Source organism: Trachurus trachurus (genome assembly GCF_905171665.1).
Source record: "Trachurus trachurus genome assembly, chromosome: 17".
NCBI classification, from domain to species: domain Eukaryota; kingdom Metazoa; phylum Chordata; class Actinopteri; order Carangiformes; family Carangidae; genus Trachurus; species Trachurus trachurus.
This window is the reverse complement of record NC_139900.1, coordinates 26,773,004-26,793,143: the sequence shown is the minus strand read 5'-3', so window position 1 is coordinate 26,793,143 and position 20,140 is coordinate 26,773,004. Positions and strand designations below refer to the sequence as shown.

Sequence of the window (20,140 nt, the reverse complement as noted above, 5' to 3'; positions counted from 1 at the left end):
GAACTAACTTTTTTTTTTTTTTTTTTTTTACAACATCATGTCCAGAGCATTGTTTTGTGTAATGAGTCATGACAGATGGAAACTTTTGAGGCCATTGTTTGGTTTTGCAGGAAGAGTCAGGGGTTTGGTGAATGGTTGTATACAAATTGGGTGTTGCGCTCTTAGAGTTGAGAAAAGTGTGGAAGAAGTGTAGACATGTGTTTTAGCCATTGAAAAACACACGGCTTCCATCCGTTCCTCCTCTCTTGTTTTGGCTCCATCCCCCCTCCCCTCTCTCAGTCTGGTCACGTGATCAGGCCTCTCCCGCGCCTGCGCCACTGAGAGACACGCCCCTTCTCTGTGCGAGAGCCATGTGGCTGTGACTAGTAAATAAAAGACCTGCACGGATTTTTTTTTGCACATTCTGCGTGTCGTGAATTATTTTTGGGCGCAAATTCTGACTTGTGCACACGCACAAAATGTCTGCGTCCGTCGTGAACCTCCAGACGCAGGTGGAGTCGGTGCTGGGGGCGCTGGTCCGGGCGGCCACGGTGGAGTTGACCAAACTGTTCGAGAGCAGATACCAAGCCTCGGCTGTGGATGTGGGCCTCCCTCAGGTCAAAAGTGAGGAGAATGACACATTTGAGAAAGCAGACAGTGTCTCCTATGCGGACACCAAACGCAGCATCGGAGTGCAAGTGGACGACGGTATTTTTCCGCTGTGGGAGCTCTCGGGTATGTGATTTTGGACATTTAAACGCTACGACTTCCTGTTTACGTCCGCGGTTAGACTGCAGGGACAGATGCACGAGGACAGTGCAGACTAGCAGTTAGTTGAAATGCATGAAAGAAAAACAAAACACCGAAACATGTGTAAAGAAGTCAGCACACATTTAGCACGACGTGTTTGTGTTTGTCGTGTGTTTAAAATGTTGCATGCACTGCTGCACCCCCGTGGTTCCCCATTTAAACCTAGTGCAAAGGAATGTGTATGTGTGTGTTGACCCCTCCCCCCACTCTTGTCCACAGGTCCCCCTCTTCTTTCAGATGGTGATTGTCTTCGGGAGGGCAAGGGGGAGGTGTCGGTGGTGGAGGAGTGTCTCATTCCACCCGAAATCCTCCTGGCTGAGGATAATGTCCCCGTTAACCTCGACTGGTCTCCTCTGAAGGACCAGGTCAGTGAGGATTTCCATGGCTGTAAATCAGTCCTGAATGACAAGAACCAGGCCAGAGTCAAACTGTGGGCGGCTCTGTGACTGAAAGCAAAGGAGGAAAGTGCACGCACATCCAACTAGTAGGCAGGTGCAGGTCAAAAAAGTAGTAGAATAAAAAGAGCAAATGTCAGAACACTGCTAAATAAAGCTCACTTTTTTTTATTATTGTTATAAATGGATAATAAACAACATTTCGACCACCTATGGGTCTTCTTCAGGTCATCTGGAGGTGTTTGGGGTGGGGGAGGATGAAGGTGGGCAGTGACTCATAATTTTCACCTGCTGCAATCACAAAACCCCATCTTGACAAGCAATACATACAAACAACTGGATCATATCCATGACAGCTCAAATCCCAGGTCGCAAAGAAATTGTTAAAAAAGACCTGGAACAATAGACAAATAAATATAGAAGATAACTAGAAAATCACATAGAAAATGATTCAAAAGCCATAACATAATTTGAGCAAATGAGACAAAATAAGACCTTCACTAGCATATCAAAATGAATAGTAAATCTTAGACATCAGCAGGTCACCACAGCCTGGCCCAGTGCTCTGTGTCATGTTTTTTTTAAATAATAGATTATGTTGCCTCAAGCCCCTGTTGTTCTAACATGTGTAAATGTGTTGTGTCTCCTCTTTCCTCAGGTTTTAGCAGAAGCTATGGAAATGGTGGAGATGGGCATCCTTGAAACAGAGCGTCCTTCTGATAGCGATGCCCAAACAGAAGTTGTTTTGCATGGTAAGGAAAGAAATAACAGCAATGAGGGTTACAAAACTGACAGACCAGAAACAACCAGTCTAACTTGTTCTTTTATTCATGGACAGTTTGCATTACTGAGAACAGATGACACAATACTGAACACTCCTAGTTTGAACTATACTTTTATACTGTAATGACGTTATCTGTCTCTAAGTGGAAGTAGATGATAAACACCACAAACATCTTTGCTGTAGTTTATAATAATCTAATTTAAAACACTCTATCTTGAGCTCAAAGCTAATTTCCATCCGTAGTCCTCACATTTAAAGACGGACAGGCATACCATACAAAAAGATAACAGTAGGAAGCTACTTGCGTAAGTATGAAAAACCATAGTATTAGCAGCAGTTACAACAATAAGAAAACAGATAGCAACCTGCATACATATAAGAGAGGACAGAGTACTAGCAGCATTTACTGTATATCAGTAAAAGATAAGAAATAAGAAAACAGATAATGCCATGCAGCGCTGCATGGCATTGTTATCTGCATAAATATAAGAAAAAAATGAAAATTAGCAGCAGATTCACAATAAATTACAATACAGAACAAGATACGGTAAGAAATAGGGGCTACAGTAGTACTGTATTAAAGTGCTAGTCAGTATTTCATTTATTCATGGGTGCAGATTTGGTGAGACAGTAACCATTCTTTAAGCTATAACTGTTCTGTTTAAAGGGATAGTTCACCCAAAATTCAAATTTCACTCATTATCTACTCACCCTCATGTCGACTAAGGGCTGGGAGAATTTTCAGAGTCCTCCGTGCCTTCTTGGAGTTACGGGGGGGTTTTGGTGTGTGAGCACCATTCACAACCATCATATGGACAAATACTGCTGCGCGGACCCCCCATAACTCCGAGAAGTTTGAATTTTGAATTTTGGGTGAACTATCTCTTTAACTCTAGAGGTCACAGCGGGAGCACGAGGCACTAGTTAATATGTCACCGGGAGAAGATACTTAAATACTGAACACTTCGGTCCAGTATTAATGTACTTGTTAGTGTTTTGTTTTTGTTGTTTTTTTAAGTATATGTTTTTTAATATTTTTGGGGGTTTTGCCTTTAATTGATAGGATAGTTGAGAGAGGGGGAATGACATGCAGCAAAGGACCACCAGATCAGGATTTCTTTTATAGTCAGTCAGTGGTCAGAGAAAAAGAAGTGACATGAAATAATCTGGATTAATTTATATGTGTACTTAATTTTGCTTTAAAACGCATGGAGCTGTTGAAAGAGATAATATATAACCCTGTGGTACACTGGCAGTTATCTCACTGGCCTCATTTCCAGGAAGTCCTGTGCAGCAGACACACTTAAGAAAGAGGAAGCATGGTTGACGGATATACACGTGATTACATAGAAATGCCAAATCCAATATTTAGTGTTCTCACAGGTGTCACAAACTGTGTCGCTTAAAGAGCCATTAATTAAAAAAAAAAAAAAACACAGTTCTTAGGGGAAGTACAATATCTATGCAGTGGTGTCTTTCCCATTAGCTGGTGTTTGTTGCTAGATCCTGGAATTAGGGTTGTAAATATCAAACCAGCACCCTTTGGTTATATAAGAGAGATACAGTATAGACATGACAATGGGGATCATAGCACTACATCTCAACCAGGAGCTTCATGGAAATAATGTGAGGGGATGTTGAAGTTGAATGAAAAGATGTGGGATTGTGAATTATGATTAAAAATGTGATCAAATCTCTTTCAGTGTGTGCAGAGACGTGGACAGACGCATTAGGGCCCGGAGACACACAGAGTTCTCCGACAAAACAAAAGCCTCTGGTGATCCAGGCCGACACAAGCAGCCTCACCTCCGAGGAGAAGGTGAACTTTGTTTGCCCATTGATCCTTAAGACGGAGTCACCAACTCCCAAACTGGAGAGTTTAAAGGAGCCTGCTCAAGCCGAGCCTCAGCCGGCCTGCGTCAGCGTCGCCAAGGGAACCGCCTACAGCCCGTCTCCATCTGACGGAGCCGCCACTCCCGTTCAGGTCGGGGTTTGGGAACGGATCCACACCCCAAAGGAGATGAATGACGACCTCCACATGAAACTGAAACTGACTTCTCCAGATGAGAAGCTCTTGCGTCCATGTGCAGTACAACTGGTGAACGTGCTCACAGTGTCCGAGTCGGAGATTAAGCTACAGGACGATGTCGCCAACTGCAAAACTGCAGCTCCGCGTCTGCCAAAAGACCTCCGACGCCACCAGGGTCCTCACACGGGCCACCGCCTCTGCTGCTTCACCCCGTCTGACGATGGCATTTGGCGTCTGCAGGGGGTCGTCACCCACTCGCGAGACGGATACGACTGCAACAAATGCGGGAAAACGTTCAAACGGAGAAAGATTCTTCGGCGCCACGAGCGCTTCCACAGCGGAGAAAAGCCATACGAGTGTGCAGTATGCTCAAAGACGTTTGCGCTGAGGAAGAGCCTCCGCCGCCATGTGAGGTTCCACACGGGGGAGATGCCATACAACTGCACGCAGTGCCTGAAACGCTTCAGACTGCGAGAAAATCTGAAGGCCCACCTGAGGTTTCACACCGGAGAAAAGCCTTTCAGCTGCGTGGCGTGTGGGAAGACGTTCAGGATCATGAGGAACCTGCAGCAGCACAACTTGAGCCAGTGTGGGTTCTTTGTCCCTTCATTCAGGACGATTGCTGGCAAATAGCTGTGGGAAAACAGCTGTCAGTGGCCAGTGGTGTTTTCTACCTCAGACTGAAATCACTGATGCTTGTTTCTGGAAGAAAGGCCATGTAAAGTTGCGGTGAGAAGAGTTAAAGCTATGGAAGGACCAAGATTAATTGCTGAGATTTAGAGCAATTCTAGAGAGATTAATGTTTAAGGACAAAAGTCAGTTGCAGTTCAATGGCAGCATTTTCTTTAAGTAACGTGTACTACTGATGTTTTGTCTTATCTTACTTTTCTTGTATCTTGCCGTATTGTTTTTGTCATGTGACTGTTAGCCAGTATTGGGTTTGGGGCAGTGTGTTAAAGTCTTACGATGGCCCAACACGTTTTAGCATTACATCGTCTGAGAAAGTTAACTGGTTCTGTACTACAATGAGTCCTCTGCTGCTGTTTGGATGTTGTTGTTTTGTAAATAGTTTAAAGTGTCAGTGTCATTTCTTTTCCCTGTTCCTTTTTATGTCACTATTTTTTGTTATGAAACTTCACTTTGTCATGTCTCTTTTTTTTTTTTTTATTGTTTGCTGATTTTGTGCTCCAACTTTAATCACTGAATGTATGTATGTATACTTCTTCCTACAACCGAGTGGTCATGCTGGCTCTATTAGAAATCTGATTTCAGGGTGAACACTTTGGAATAACGATTGTAATACGATGAGGACACATGGTGAAACAAATGTTGTCACTTTTCTATCTTTAAAGACGGGTTTAAAGGGTTTATATTCCTTAATATTACACTTACACATGTCTGTCTTCATCTTTTTCAATTTATGATAGATAACACTTTTCTCTTATATTAATAAAAAAAACTTTGGCAAAATTAAAAGTTGAATTTGTTTCATGAATCCTGAGAGAATCCTCTTCCATAAGGCAAGGCAAGTTTATTTGCCCATTTTTACAAACCGTTTGTCTCAAAGGGCTTTACAGTATCCTCTGCCCTTAAACTGGCATTCTCCATGAGTGGTTAAAACATGAATGTGACCTCCTTCTGGGAAACAGTGACTGGACATCTTCAGACCACTCGTTTTCACTGCTTGTAAGATTAAAACTAAAAATGTTTCCCTATTTACGACTTAATGTGATAGTAGAGTTTAAGGTTTATTGTCAGTTACTCATTAACTTTTATAAATGCAGGCTTGTGGTTCATTACTAAGTAAGACTTTATCAACTGACTTACCTAGTTTTATTGCCAGTTTATAAAGGCCTTGTGAAATAGTTTGACCCCCATGGCACAAGTAAGTTTGCCTTATTTCCATAGTAAAATACAGTAGTTTGTACTAGACATGCTCCATGTTTAGCATAGAAGATCTGAGTAATAACGCCATGATATAATATTTACCCCAATACTCCAGTCTTTAAGTTATCTACATTTTGGTCGGTGTAGAAAGCAATGATTAGGCTACTAATCATGGATTATAGACCAAGTACCTGTTAGTTATGTAAATATGGAAGCAAAGAGATAACATAGGAAACGGTGTCTATTGTGAAACTTTGAGCAGGTAGGACAATGTTTAAATTAAACGCTATAAACGTCGGAAAATTGGAAAGAGTATGTTGCAGACTGCTTTATTCCATTTGTAGACGGAAGATGTGAGCAAATGTCTTTTCTAAATCGTGTATTTAACATCGCAGACAAACACCTGGTTTGTTACAGAGACAATAATTTACTGCGGGTTCTTTAATTACATGTTTACAGCGCGTGTACACTCACACACGTGGAAACAATAAAAGTGATTAATGTTTGTCGTTTAGTTAATAGCCAGGACAATCTATATCAGCCGTATTCATTTATAAAAATAAAAAAAAATATGCACCTGCTCTGTGAACGGTCTGAATTCGGTCAGTTCGGTGGTTGTTTTCTTTTACTTAGGCTATTGTTTTAAGATGATAAAATAAGGATTAAAAAATGCTGCGTATTTTATGAGCCCATATCAGTATTTCGATTATGTAATCCTGTATTCAACTTTAAACTTTTATCTCATCTCTCCAGGCTCGTGGTCGTCCTCTTCCTGTCAGGCCCCGCCCACCAGGAAGTACCAACTTCAACTCAGCGGTGCTTTCACTTTTAGAAATGTGTAGCTATACTGCAGACAGGAGACGAACAACACCGAGGCCTGAGCTCAGCTTTAACCTTAACGGTAGGGTTTATTTTTGTATCCATGATCTTGTGTTGAGCCCAATGAGTTATTGATAACAAAGTATGACGTGTTTATAAAAAACAGCAGCTCTGTAGTTACCTCTCTCCTCTCTGCTGTTACAGTCCTCACCTGCTCTCTGCGAGGGAAAGAAAGAGATCAAGAATGGAAGACACAGATAAAACCGACCTGGAGGAGATGTTAACGTGCACAGTGTGCAGGGACATCTTCAAAGATCCCCGGCAGCTGCCCTGTGGTCACAGCATGTGTATGAAGTGTCTGGAGAACATGAGGGATCACACCTCAGACCTTCCCTTCCGATGCCCCGACTGCAGATCTTTTTTTGGACAGGTCATTCAGGTCCAGAAGAGCTACAACCTGGCTAACATCGCAGAAAACTTCAGGGAGACCAGGAGGAGGAAGGTACCTGCCTTTCTTCACATTATCACCCACAATCAGTGCTAACATTATAATTAAAAAAATTTCCAGAGCTGTATATATTTTAGAGACCACTCCCAGAATGATCAGTTTCTCTGATTTTACTATTTATAGGTATATGTTTGAGTAAAATTACATTTAAAAATTTAATTAGTTTTATTCTATCAGCTACCGACAACATTTCTCGCAAAATTGAAATAAAAATATTGTCATTTAGAGCTTTTATTGGCTGAATATGACTAAACTAGTCTAAATAACAAAAATATCAAGTCTTTTCAGACCTTGAATAATAATAATACAAAGAAAACATGTTCATATTTATTCCTAAACACAGCAAGAATATTTTAACTCAGGAAGAGTTTATAAATCAGTTTTTGTGGGATAATGTCAATGTTTAATCCCAGCTGTGGTTTTTATATAAAACCAGATGTGGTTCAGGTGATGACCTCATCAGTGTCTCATTAAGTAGAATGAGTTGTGTTTGTGTTGGTATTTAAAAAAGAAAAGAAAAGAATGACTGTCATACATGTAGAGGTGCTTTTAAGTGGTCTCTCTTTTTTTTTTTTTTTTTCCAGAGCTGTATTTAAAAATTTTATTTTGATGTATCTAAATATCTCCACATTGGATGTTTTTAACCAGGAGGACCAGACAAAAAATGTGTACTGTGACTGCTGCCCAGACAAAAAAATCTTGGCCATAAAGATGTGTCTGAAGTGTGAGGTGTCGATGTGCAAAGAGCACGTTAAGGACCACCAGGAGCTGCCGGTCTTCACGGGACACCCGCTGGTCCGGCCTCTGGGTGACCTCCAGGAGAGGAAATGCCCTCAGCATGACGACGAGGTGCTGAGGTACTACTGCAACTCATCCAGGCGCTACCTTTGCAACCTGTGTGCCCTGGAGAAGAAGCAACAGAACCATGAAAGTGAAGCCTCCACTGTCCTACGGAGACAGTTAACCGTGAGTTTGAATAATATAACTAATTATCCAGGAGACGTCTTATCATTTACAAAAAAAAGAAAGTGGTAGTGGCAACAGTTTCTTGTAAAAGCACTGCGGGGAAGTTGTGTTGTTGACGTCGCTGTGGAGAAACTGGATTTTCTGGTCTTTGACAGTCTGACCCTCATTCACACCGCTTCACTGATTGTTTCTTTATCATGCAGACTTTAAGAAATGTTTTTAACTTAAAGGGATAGTTCACCCAAAATTGAAATTTCACTCATTATCTACTCACCCTCATGTCGAATAAGGGCTGGGAGAAGTTTCAGAGTCCTCTGTGGCTTCTCTGAGTTACAGGGGGTCTTGGCGTAGCAGTGCATGTCCATAATAACGGTTGCAAATGGATACCAACTGTCTTCGGAACAAAAAGACACACCAAAAAACATCCAAATACCTCCATGCTGCTCGTATGTAATGTCTGTCTTGTATTGAAGCCCCAAAATGCGAAATTGTCCCGAAAAAAATTAAATACGTCTATTTTTCAAGCTTGTTTGTAGCGGAAGCTCCTCTTCCCGGTTCGTCAAATTTGGACGAACTGGGAAGAGGAGCTTTGAGAAGCTTCCGCTACAAAACAAGCTTGAAAAATAGACTTATTTAATTTTTTTCGGGACAATTTCGCATTTTTCGCAATTTGGATGTTTTTTGGTGTGTCTTTTTGTTACGAAGACAGTTGGTATCCATTTGCAACCGTTATATGGATGCACTGCTATGCCGAGACCCCCTGTAACTCAGAGAAGCCACAGAGGACTCTGAAACTTCTCCCAGCCCTTAGTCGACATGAGGGTGAGTAGATAATGAGTGAAATTTCAATTTTGGGTGAACTATCCCTTTAAAGTCAACTAAGGGACAAATGGAACGGTAGAATTGGATGTGAGCGTTTGTTAAAGGTAACACTGTGTGTGCATTCAACAGGAGTACATGGACCAACGCTTCACGACGCTCAAGGAGCAAATGAAAGAATCCACCAAGTCTGTGAAAAGACTGAAGGAAGACATCCAACTCAATGTGAGTCACGCTGACTACGTCCTTAACATGTGATTTTTAGGGATTTGCATCTGTGCACTTTTCACATCTTGTACATTTTTCCCTCTAACAGAAACTAAACTCGTCCGGCCTGAGCAGCGTTTCCGTGGTGCTGCTCTGTTTGTGGTTCATAGTTCTGTATTATGGTAAGAGAATGATTCCCTTTGTCATATGATTGCGTGGGTACGTGCACCAAAGATATTCATGCACTCAGTGATGTCTGTCCTTGTTTCCCGCCAGCCTACAACTATTCTGTGGAAAATCAGATGCTAACAGAAGCACTGGACAAGCAACAGAACAATTTGCATCAAATCTATTCCAAGATCGCAGGTAGGAGGTCAAGTGTCAACAACCAAGTTAATGAGATTAATACTGAGACATAAAACTGGTTGGAAATGGACAAAAATATAAATGTGGTGTGTATGTAATATTCCCAAAACCTATTTTACAACAAGCAACTATGTGTTAAACAACAGGGATCAAATTAGAACTTTTACATAGATACTTCATTTGATAAATGAATAAATACAGTATGATGCTAATAAAACGATAGTGTAATGATATTTCTGTTGGCTTATCAGATTGAATATACAAATGTATGCACCTGAACCCGTGTGGGTTAGAAAACCAGCACTGTTGTATGCTTTACATATTCAGGGATGCTCATATGAAGAGGTCAAACTAGTATAATCACTCAGTTGTTGTTGTTTTTTTACAATGAATATTCTTCCATTCAAATTTTTTGAATCCCTACACAGAAATCTTGGTTGAGCGTCCATCGGAGATCCGCACTCCTCCAGAAACTGAAGATAAAGGTACGAATGACTGATGAGTTAAAACCAGGGCATCTGAATGACAATGTTCAAGGTAACAGAAGGAACTGCAGTGTGTTTGTGCTCCACAAACACTGATGAGCCTGATGGAGAAGCTGTCAGTAAAGACTCTCAAATGCTCAAAAGTTGCTCCAATAGTTGAGGATCAACTCTCTCTCTCTCTGGACTCTCTCACCTGAACAACTCTGGACTTATCATCAGTAAAGAGAACATGAGAGCACCAATAAAGATTTGTATCACCGTCGTCAGTCTCCCATTTTTTTTCAGCGTGTTTGACCATCACCTGGCTGACATCAGTATCTATCACATAACTCCAGTCTACCAGAATCCTGGTTACTCAGAACTGAAATATTCAGTTTTCTTAACCAGAATATGATTTAAACACAACTAACTGGAACACTAGAGTGCACTGTTACACATATGACACATGTCATATGCAGGACAACACACAAATAACTCTAATTACTATATACTGCAAACAGATTAATTGTTGTGGTTTGAGAGGGAGCGTTTGTGAATTACTGAACTGACAAAAAAACAAACCAAAAACACAAGTAAAACAGAAAATTCTGAGCAAATTGGTTAAATTATATATAAAAAAGTGACTGTCATGCTAATTACTAGTTGTGTATTGAAGTTGCATCAAAGTGGTTAATGTGAACCCCATTGGTGTGTCTGTGTCTCAGGAATCCTCATGCTGGATGTGGACACCGCGAGTCCGTTCCTTGGATTCTCTGCTGACTTCAAAACGGTGGAGAGAGTGAAAACCAAGCTGGGTTATCCCAGCAGTAAGAAGCGCTTTGCTGAAGCTCCGCAGGTCCTGTCCGCCCTGTGCTTCTCCTCCGGCACCCACATCTGGGAGGTGGAGGCCGAGGGCTACTGGGACATCGCCGTCTCTTACAAGGGCATCCAACGCAAGAGCAAACACAGCAGCGCCTTCGGAAACAACGACAACTCGTGGAGCCTAACACACAACAGCAAAGGCAAGCTGTTTGCTTATCATGATGGAGGGAAAACGATCCTCCCTGGGACCCTGCAGAGCAGCCGGATAGCAGTGATGGTTCACTTTGAGAAGGGCAACATCACATTCAGCGCTGTGAAGGAGTCCACCGTCACCAAGCTGCACGAGTTCAAGGCCAAGCTGACTCAGCCAGTGTGTCTGGGTTTGGGGCTGTACCGTGTGGATCCGCCCAGCAGAGCCTCCATTCTGTCTCTCAGCGCTTCCTGAATAATCCTAGAAACTCCTGATACAACTACTGCACCCAGACTGCCTTAAGTCAGTCTAAGAGAAGAGACCAAACTAAGTCACAGCCATGAAATGGAACATTTGCCTCAGGTATATTTTTATATTGCAAAGTATTTTATGATTTGTATGTTAATCAAGTGTTTTTTCCTTTGATTGTAGGATGTGCATTAATTTAACTGTGCAATATAGAGTATTTTTTATACAAAGTGGGAAATCAATATGGAGCTATGACTGCACTGAAACAAAATAGCTTATTCTATCTCTCTCTATATATATATATGTATGATATAATTATTTCAAATCTCAATATAGAAGCTATTTAAATGAATGACAATCAGTAAAGATAAAGCCCACATCCCCTTTTAATTTAAAATGGAAAACAAACTATTCTTGCAGTAACTATGATAACAACATAGACACTGCTTTAGGATTGTCTCCATCAGAATAACAAAGACGCTGTGATCATGATGTTGAACCCTGAAGGTTTTCTCAGTGTTTCAGTTGAGGTTTAATGAGTAAGCTCAGTGTGAGGAGTACTCCAACTTCTCTCCTCTGGTCTTTAGAGATAAAGTAGTCGGTTTAAGTTCTTCCTTTAAGGGACATGGCAAAAAACAAAAAGCCACTAGATTCAGCTCTTTTTCTCATTTATTAAGAAAACATGAAAGTCAAGCATTTTCTTAAACAACTGACAATGATCGAAATAGAATGTTTTACAAAAATGAAGGCATTATTGAGCCGAACCGGCCAAATATTCTCAGTACAAAAACAAGGTATACGGTGGTACAAACTGTCTTCTTGTCAAACCAAGGCATTCTCAGCTGTGTCAGTTTTTTTCTCTTTTAAATCCTTCTGGTTTCTCTCCTCTCGATTAAACATCAAAAGACTTCAGACTTGGATTTGGAAATAGTAAGCACTGTTCACTCGTCTCTTAAAACTGTTGTAAAAATGTCTTTGCCAGCACGACAGCAACTGATGCACTTAGAAAACTTTACAGGTGTGTAGTTAAGATCAAAATGAAGGCTGCTTTTAACAACCCATGAATACTGAGTACTACTGTAACAATGTAGCAAAGCCTACCAGGCATATTTATGTTTTTGGGTCACATGCTGACAAGTTGGTGTGATTCCATCACAAGACGGTCTCTACTCTTACCTGTTGTAGCCATTGTCAAAAACACGATACAATTTCCAGTTAATTATAAACTGACCTGGCTGGCCTCAAAAAAAAAAAAAAAACTTTAGTGAATCCCATTATCTTGAACATCTTTTACACTTCATTGTGCTGATCCTTTCTCTAGCTGCCATAAAGTCCCGTGATGCCTGACTAAAAGCTGTGTACGTCCTCAAAGATAATACTACACAGACATGTCTGTCATTAAAAGTACAAAAATACCAGCGTAGAACGTCTTGACTCTTAACTTCTGCTCCAGTTTAGCAATACTACTTGTTCGTCTTTGACCATAAACAGTAACTGTGAAAGCTACAGTACATATAGAAAACAGAGAGATTTACAACACGTAGGAACCTGCAGTAAAATGCTGTTGACATTTCAGGGCTGCATCAGTTCTGCATCTGTCCTTTTTTGTTTGTTTGTTTTGGAACAGTGGCTCTTGATGAAAAATAAACTTCCTGTTGGTGAGCCTGGTAGTAGCTGCTCTTTACTTCACCGTCCCCATGTTATGACCCCTGATGGAGCACCACGCCATGAACACATCTCTGAAAAACACAAAATACCAATTTTATAAAACATTCTTGAGTGTTTAAAGGTATAATATGTAGGAATTCCCCCCATCTAGCGGTGCGGTTGCATATCGGAGCGTATTCTTGATGTTGCATTCACGTGAAATCGGGCAGAAGTCAGACAGACAACAGACGCTGCATGTAACAGGATAAACAAGCGTCTATGTAAACAAGTGGTCCGCCAGCACGAGGCAAAACAATACAGGCCTGACAATATGTTGTCATGGTGATGTCGTATTGTTTACCTGACCCACGTTTGGAGTAAAATGACATCCGGTTGGCTTGCCGACGGCCGTCTGCCTGACTGCACCTGAATGCAACATCAGTGCGACTTGTAACAACTCATTCTAAGGTACAAGAAAGCCTTCATTTGTATGTGGGTGTGATTCAACTTCAGTGAAATATGTATTTATGAAAGCAATATTTGATTGTTGCTAATAAAAAGCCAAATAAATTACATACTGGGGCTGGAAATATACATTATACCAGCGAACGCTTGAAACCTCTCTACAAACCTGCAGTGATTGGCCACACACTCGTTGCTGCAGTACTCTTTGTCCCAGTCATCGCTCTCCACCGCTGGGTTGTTGCAGCCCGCCCTCACACACACACTCTTAGTAACATCACTGGACCCATTCACCTCCATCTCGTCCTGAGAAAGAAGAGCATCATTAATATTGACACAGTGGAAGCAAAGTGGGACTAAAATAATCTTTTGCCCCTCTTAGACTTTTTCATGCATGTTTTGCCACTTCACACATAACTGACTGCATAAGCACCCACACACTTTAATACTCAGTGTGACAGCAGTTGCAGTCTATGTAGTCTATCACACACATCTGGAAAGTATAATTCTCCCCCTGTGAAAATGCTGAAGCTGCGTCAACTTGCATTGGGTTAAGTCAACAGTGATTTTCACTTCCCCAGCGTTTTCAGCTGTGGTTTTCTCTCTGCCACTCTGCCATAAAACTGATGAAACATCCAGGCAACAGCGTCTGTGCCCGCAGCGCGTCTCTCATCTCAATTCACTGGCCACGTATTCGTCCCGCAGCCTTCCACCGAGCACCACTTCTCATTAAATCTTTCACAGATTTTATACAGATGTTCTTTTCTTATAAAAAAAATTTACTAACTGGACTGGACTTTTTTTTAATCCAGTGTATGCATTGCAACCTTAAAAAAATGACACTTTCACAATCGCAGGTGATTTCCACTCTATTTGGAAAATTTTGGTGCTGTTGCATTTGCGGCCTGTCTTTTCATTGTGATTGGAAAAATGTAACCTATCATATGTCCAGAGAGAGAAGGAGCTCCGGTTGTGGCTACAATCCGGCTTGTTTACGATTTTATGTTTCGTTCATGAACTTGCAATGTCCCACTTCAAATAAATTGAATTGAATTGAATTGGTTAGAGCTGTGCTGCACTGGACCGTGGTAGAGGAGTAACTCTTTATCTGCATTCTTTCCCCGGACATTGAGTTTTGACTCGTGGGAATTTACAACTACCTGCCTGAAATCATCAACTGTCAGCCAGGGGGCGGACACTCCCACATTCTTGCTTGCTGCAGATATGGGATTGTTCTCACTTCAAGGCCGCTCATGTTGAATAAGAAAAAACACTACAAGTCAGACCTGACTATGAAATGGTACATGGCATATGAAATCAACTCAGCGCTTGTGAACTAAAACAGTTCTGAGATTATTCGGCTCTATTATGAAGTTGAGTAGGAGGAATAAAATGTACCTTCTTCTGACGTGTGAAACGGCAAATGGGAAAGATTTGGCACTTCCATTAAAACTTTAACCAAAGTTAGATCTGAATAATGTCTGAAAGTTGGGAGTCAGTTGCTAGGACAACAGCTTGGAGCTGTTTAGAGATAAAGTATGAGCCAGTTTTCGAAGAAAATAAATATCCCAAATTATATCAATTAGTCAATCACATGAAGCTGAGGAAAAAACTACCCTAAAGAAATGACAGCAGCAACATTTACCTCCTCTGAGTGCAGCAGCTCTGTAACGTCCTCCTCGTCTGGACTGCTTGACACATCGGCAGAGTTCATCACCTGCACCGACACCATGGGTGCAGACTGGGCAGAAGCAGTCATAGTCGCCGATGGAGCGGCCGTATTAGGGACAATGATTGGCAGGGCCTCTTTGCTTTGCAAGGAGGCAGGTACTATCTTTATCTGGAGCGGAGGCGGGGGCGTAGCGGTGACGGACAGGGGGAGACCCGGCGCCGTGCTTCCCTCCCGGGGCTTGGCCTGCAGCGGTGGAGGTGCTGGCGCCATCTGCTGCAGCCGCGGCGGCGGAGGAGCGTTCTGCATCTGCTGCAGCGGGGGCGGCTGACGGGAGGTGCCCGACACCACCAGCGTGGGCTGCAAGGTGCGGACCCCCCCGGGCAACACCGTCACCACCGGCCCCCCCGCCTGCAGCATGTGCTTTGGGATTATGATCTTGGTGATGGTCTGGGCTGGCGGAGCCGCTGCTGCTGGGGCGGAGACTTTGTTTGCACCGGTGCGGGAGCGTGTGGTCATCTCTGGGACGTCCAGGATGATGTTGGAGGCGCAAATGTTGGTGATGGTATTCTCCTCCAGGCTGTTGGGAGCGAGGCGGTTCGCCTGGAGAGCGGCAGCGGTGAGCGCCGTGTGAGTCGGGATGACGACAGGTGGAGGTGGTGAAGGGGCGATCTCCATCTCCTCAGCCGCAGGCTGGAATATAAACAAATGAAATAAGTTAGGAAATCCGTGTAAGCAAAAGACACCAGGAGAGTGTGTGTCCTCGGAGGACAACGTTATGTTACCTGTGAGAGCTGGTTGGCTTTGTAAGCTGCCAGTGCTTTTAAATATTCCTTTTTGGCTGCTTCTGTTTTCCTCTTGTACACCTTGTGAAGACAAAACAAGAACATATTTTTAAGTGAGCACTAAAATCAATATCTACACTGGCTTTGTTCAAAAAACAACTGAAAAAATCTTTTTTGGCAAAGATTTGTAGCACTTCTGGATCTGTCCATCTTTATCTTTCATTTTGTATGTAAATTGCTTTATTGGGAGGTATTTTCATAAGCATTTTGTGGCTTCCACCTCTCCTGCACAATGTTTAATTTCACTATTTTCATTGTTTTTACGTAACGTAGGCTATATAACAGTGTTTTTCAACCTTGGGGTCGGGACCCCATGTTGGGTCCTGAAATTCAAATAGGGTCGCCTGAAATGTCTAGTAAATAGATTTTTTTTTTTTAATTAACTTATTATTATTATTATATTTAAAATTATTATTAAAACACCACACACAATCTTAAACAAATGTATTCTATAGTTTCACTTTCTTGTTCATGTGTTCAAATAAAATGTTCAAATTAAATGCAGCATATGAAAATAACTGAGCTGGCGCATCTGGATTGACAGGGTCGCCAGAAATTTGTGATGTCAAAATGGGGTCAAAGAAGGTTGGGAACCACTGCTATATAATGTGCAAATAAACTAAACTAAGTACGCACCAACTGTCTGTGTGCTTCTTCACCAAAACCAACACAGGTGGACATTAATATACTTAATATACTATAAGCATGTGTGTGCTCATACCTGTTTCTGTTCCTCAGCCAGGCTGTCCCACATGGACGCCACGATTTTAGACACCTCTCCAAAAGATGCGTTGGGGTTCTGGCCCTTAATAGCTGCCTGGGTGTCTCTGAAGAACAAGGCGTAGGCTGAAACAGGCTTCTGTGGTTCGTTTGGATCTTTCTTCTTCCTTCCTTTCTTTGCGCCCAGAGCCCCGCTCACTGCGGCCAGCGTGGCTGGCTTGCCTCCGCCCCGCCTGGCCGTAGCTGGGGAGACGGCGGACGGCAGAGCGGGGTGGGAGGATATGTGGGAGACGACAGAGGAAGAGGACAGACACATGGGGGAGTCTATCAGCACGCTCCTCTAAGTAAAGAGAGAAGGGGAACACAGGTTAGCTGCAGGATCTGAGACGTTGCATGGAATCTAAGGTACAGTAACACAAGAGCCATCGCCACCTTGAAGTCATCCATGTCCTCGTCCTGCAGGGAGCCTGCTGGAGACGGTGTCGCTGACAGCGGCTGCTCGGGCGTCTCCGAATGGTGCCCCATGTTTCCACCCCCGAGACCCAGGGACAGTTCTGACTGGTTGATTGTACTGAGCTGACTGCTGCCCAGGAGACCGTGACCGATGTCCCCAAGCTGGACATCAATGGTCATAGGAGATGAGCTGCTGAAATGTGAACCACTGGAATTCCCTAGTTCCTGCAAAGTGATCAGAAAAACAAAACATTGAAAACACTCAGAAACGAACATCTAAATATACACCCAACAGTACTCCATGCCAGGGCCCACAGGCAGGGCACTCACCAGGGCAGACGAGCTGAGCAGGGCCCCCCCTCCAGCCTGGCCCATGGCCCCCAGGTTCAGCTGCTCCAGGCCCTGGGACCCAGAGTTCACAAAGGTGGAAGCAAAGGACGGGTCATTGGCCTCCACCACCAGGTTACTGACGAGGCTGCGGGAACCAGGAGGCCCCCCGGTGCCGTCTGAGCCGTCTGTCAACTCAAAGTGGGACACCGCATCACTGATGCCCAGCGCCGGGTCTGGGTCGAGGGAGATGGGAGGGATCTCAAACACTTCATCCCCGAGACTTGGAGTGTGAAACGTCTGCTGTATGTTTAGAGACAGAGAGAACAACAGGAAACACGTGTAAACACCAGACAGGAGGACGCATTAACACATTAACACATTAACACTGCTCTGCCATGTTGCTCAATGAACGCCCTCACCTCAGCGGACAGAAACGGGTGGCCCGCTCCACTGATGGTGAGGTAACTGTCGCTGCCCTCTGGAAACTGAAACACACTGTTAGCACCTAACGGACAACTATAACACCCTCAGTATTCTCAGCAAACAGATTAAATAATAAACCGGACCGCAGGTTACCTTGTTTTCCTCAGAGTATCCACCGTATGCCTGAGAGTCCAAAAACTCCGAATCAACATTTTGAGCACAACCATCCGACAAGTCAGAGTAGAAATTAAGGTCCATTTTTTGTGAAAGGTTTACCCTCAGCAGACTATAACATACGTCGTATACTTTGTTGTAAACGGGAAATGTTGTAAATTCTTGATTTACAACCCATTTAGGTCAGATATCTCTACATTAACTAAAGATGCTAGGAGTTAGCCGGCTAGCTCATTGCAGTCGGTTAGCCTGATGTTAAGGTCGGAGACATGAGGCTGAGCTAGTTTCGCTGTAAAGTCCGAGGGGGGTCCAGGACAAGGGGGCAACAACAGCTAAATAATGATAAATGTGGCTAAAAATCTACAACTCCACTCGGTGTTTATTGGAGGCCCAGCATCAAACTCATTCATAAGCTGCGGTGAAGCTAGCACCACCTCTCAACCAACCACAATGGCTCGTGCTGCGTTCAGGGGCCGTCGGTGACGACGCTGTTATTGTTCGAAACACTGTGAACCACCAAACACTTGGTCAATGTGTAAACTTTTTGCTGTGTGATGTTAAAATAAGACGTTCAAGAAACAATAGTGTGGACATTTTCTAGACTATGAGGCTAAAACTAGTCTTTAAGAGCTTTTTGTTCGATTGGCTTTTGGTTTGGGCAATTAAAACGTTAAATATCCAATTTGTGATGATTTTAATGTCATTTATAGAGAAAATGAAACAGCAGCCACCAGAATATCTACTTTATTGTTCTAACAAGTTTTGAAAAAAACTTCTCGTATCTTCTACGCCGAGCAAACAGAAGTCATTGAAAGCAGCAGTACCTCCTACTGCAAGCGGTCAGGAAACCAATCAACGGCCTTCACTCTCCCAGATAGAGGTGAACTGAGATGAGGCTGTAATTACAGTGCATTATGTAACAACATGTAGGCTAATAATGATATAATGTGATAACTCTTGAGTCAGGATCAGGGTGGTTGCATCATCACACACCCTGATCCTGGTATTTTAACACTGATGGGACAACATCTAATCTCATACAATTGAACTTAACACAATTTTCTCTGGTCTTGCCCTCAGGTTACCAAATAAATGCCTACTGGAATTAATTTGACATGAATGAGTTGCGATATTATTATTATTATTATTATCATGCATCAGTTTCTGGTTGTAAAATGCTTTTCGATGCTTGAATGACTCAAGGTCAATTCAAACTAGATTTTCAGTTTGTCATAGTGTTTGCAGGCTGCTCCCTCTGACCTTTAACCCATCTCCTTCATCTCTACCGCATTCTCCTAATACTACCAGTATAAAGAAATTAAATAATACATATATACAAAGCTGCCAGGCTGCTATATATAATTTAAGGTCATATCTTTTATTAAAGTGAAAGACCCTGGGGCTCAGTTTTATGAAACACCTCAAGCCATCTGTCATCGTACAGCAGCAGGTGTGTGTGTCACCCACAGTATTGTTGCCTCGTGTATGCAGGTACTGGTTTAATATTTCAAACTGCCTCAGTATTTAATGTTCCTCCATCTTCTGAGCTTTGCTTTGTTTTTCATTTTCACGTCAGGACACCCACCATCCGTCAGCGCTTCATTCATCTCAGCTACAGCCTGTTAACAGCTGGCACGGATCAGACTGGGCTTAATCACTCTTCAGAGCTGAATATTATGTCATTCCAATATGGACTAATTAATAAACATCAAGAGCAAAGTCACTCAGCCTGTGAAAAGCATCTGTCCATATGTTGGTCTCTGAATGGATGATTTGTCAAATTAACGAAGTGTATCTTAATAGGATGGCATTATGACAAATCATCCTCAGGGGTTACTCACTTGCACAACTTCACATTGAGGCTTTTGTTGAGTCTACAAGTGAATTCTGGGATTATTTCCAGGATAATGTCTTGCTGTATCATGGCCCATGTATCTCGCCATGTTACTGTTATTTGTTGATATAGTGGTGCACTACATATTCTGAGCTGCTTGTTGCGCGGGCTTATCATTTTTCACACTTTATATTTAGTTTAGTTTTTTTATACACAATGGGTTCCCATCATATGTACTGTCAAAAAATAAAGTACAGCAACAGATATTCATTTAGTTTTGAATATAGTA

At 42.5% G+C, this 20,140-nt stretch overlaps 3 protein-coding genes across 3 annotated transcripts; 2 read left to right on the top strand and 1 right to left on the bottom strand.

Annotated features, from left to right (window-relative positions):
• Nucleotides 1-343: 343 nt before the first annotated feature.
• On the top strand, nt 344-5,228 carry LOC311000617 (uncharacterized protein). The gene is made up of 4 exons (XM_083991357.1): nt 344-714; nt 1,009-1,154; nt 1,843-1,936; nt 3,672-5,228. The coding sequence occupies exons 1-4, from the start codon at nt 459-461 to the stop codon at nt 4,628-4,630; spliced, it is 1,455 nt and encodes a 484-aa protein (XP_083847483.1). The 5' UTR covers nt 344-458; the 3' UTR covers nt 4,631-5,228.
• Nucleotides 5,229-6,687: 1,459 nt separating this feature from the next.
• LOC311001211 (nuclear factor 7, ovary-like) lies at nt 6,688-11,398 on the top strand. The gene is made up of 8 exons (XM_083992236.1): nt 6,688-6,785; nt 6,908-7,205; nt 7,860-8,177; nt 9,129-9,221; nt 9,313-9,385; nt 9,480-9,569; nt 9,998-10,054; nt 10,759-11,398. Exons 2-8 carry the CDS (start codon nt 6,948-6,950, stop codon nt 11,298-11,300), a joined length of 1,431 nt encoding a protein of 476 aa, XP_083848362.1. The 5' UTR covers nt 6,688-6,785; nt 6,908-6,947; the 3' UTR covers nt 11,301-11,398.
• Nucleotides 11,399-11,550: 152 nt separating this feature from the next.
• Nucleotides 11,551-18,440, bottom strand: tox4a (TOX high mobility group box family member 4 a). The gene is made up of 9 exons (XM_083992231.1): nt 17,997-18,440; nt 17,840-17,905; nt 17,421-17,720; nt 17,070-17,315; nt 16,639-16,977; nt 15,858-15,938; nt 15,049-15,765; nt 13,573-13,709; nt 11,551-13,033 (listed from the first exon to the last, which is right to left on the bottom strand). The coding sequence occupies exons 1-9, from the start codon at nt 18,099-18,101 to the stop codon at nt 12,976-12,978; spliced, it is 2,049 nt and encodes a 682-aa protein (XP_083848357.1). The 5' UTR covers nt 18,102-18,440; the 3' UTR covers nt 11,551-12,975.
• Nucleotides 18,441-20,140: the final 1,700 nt, after the last annotated feature.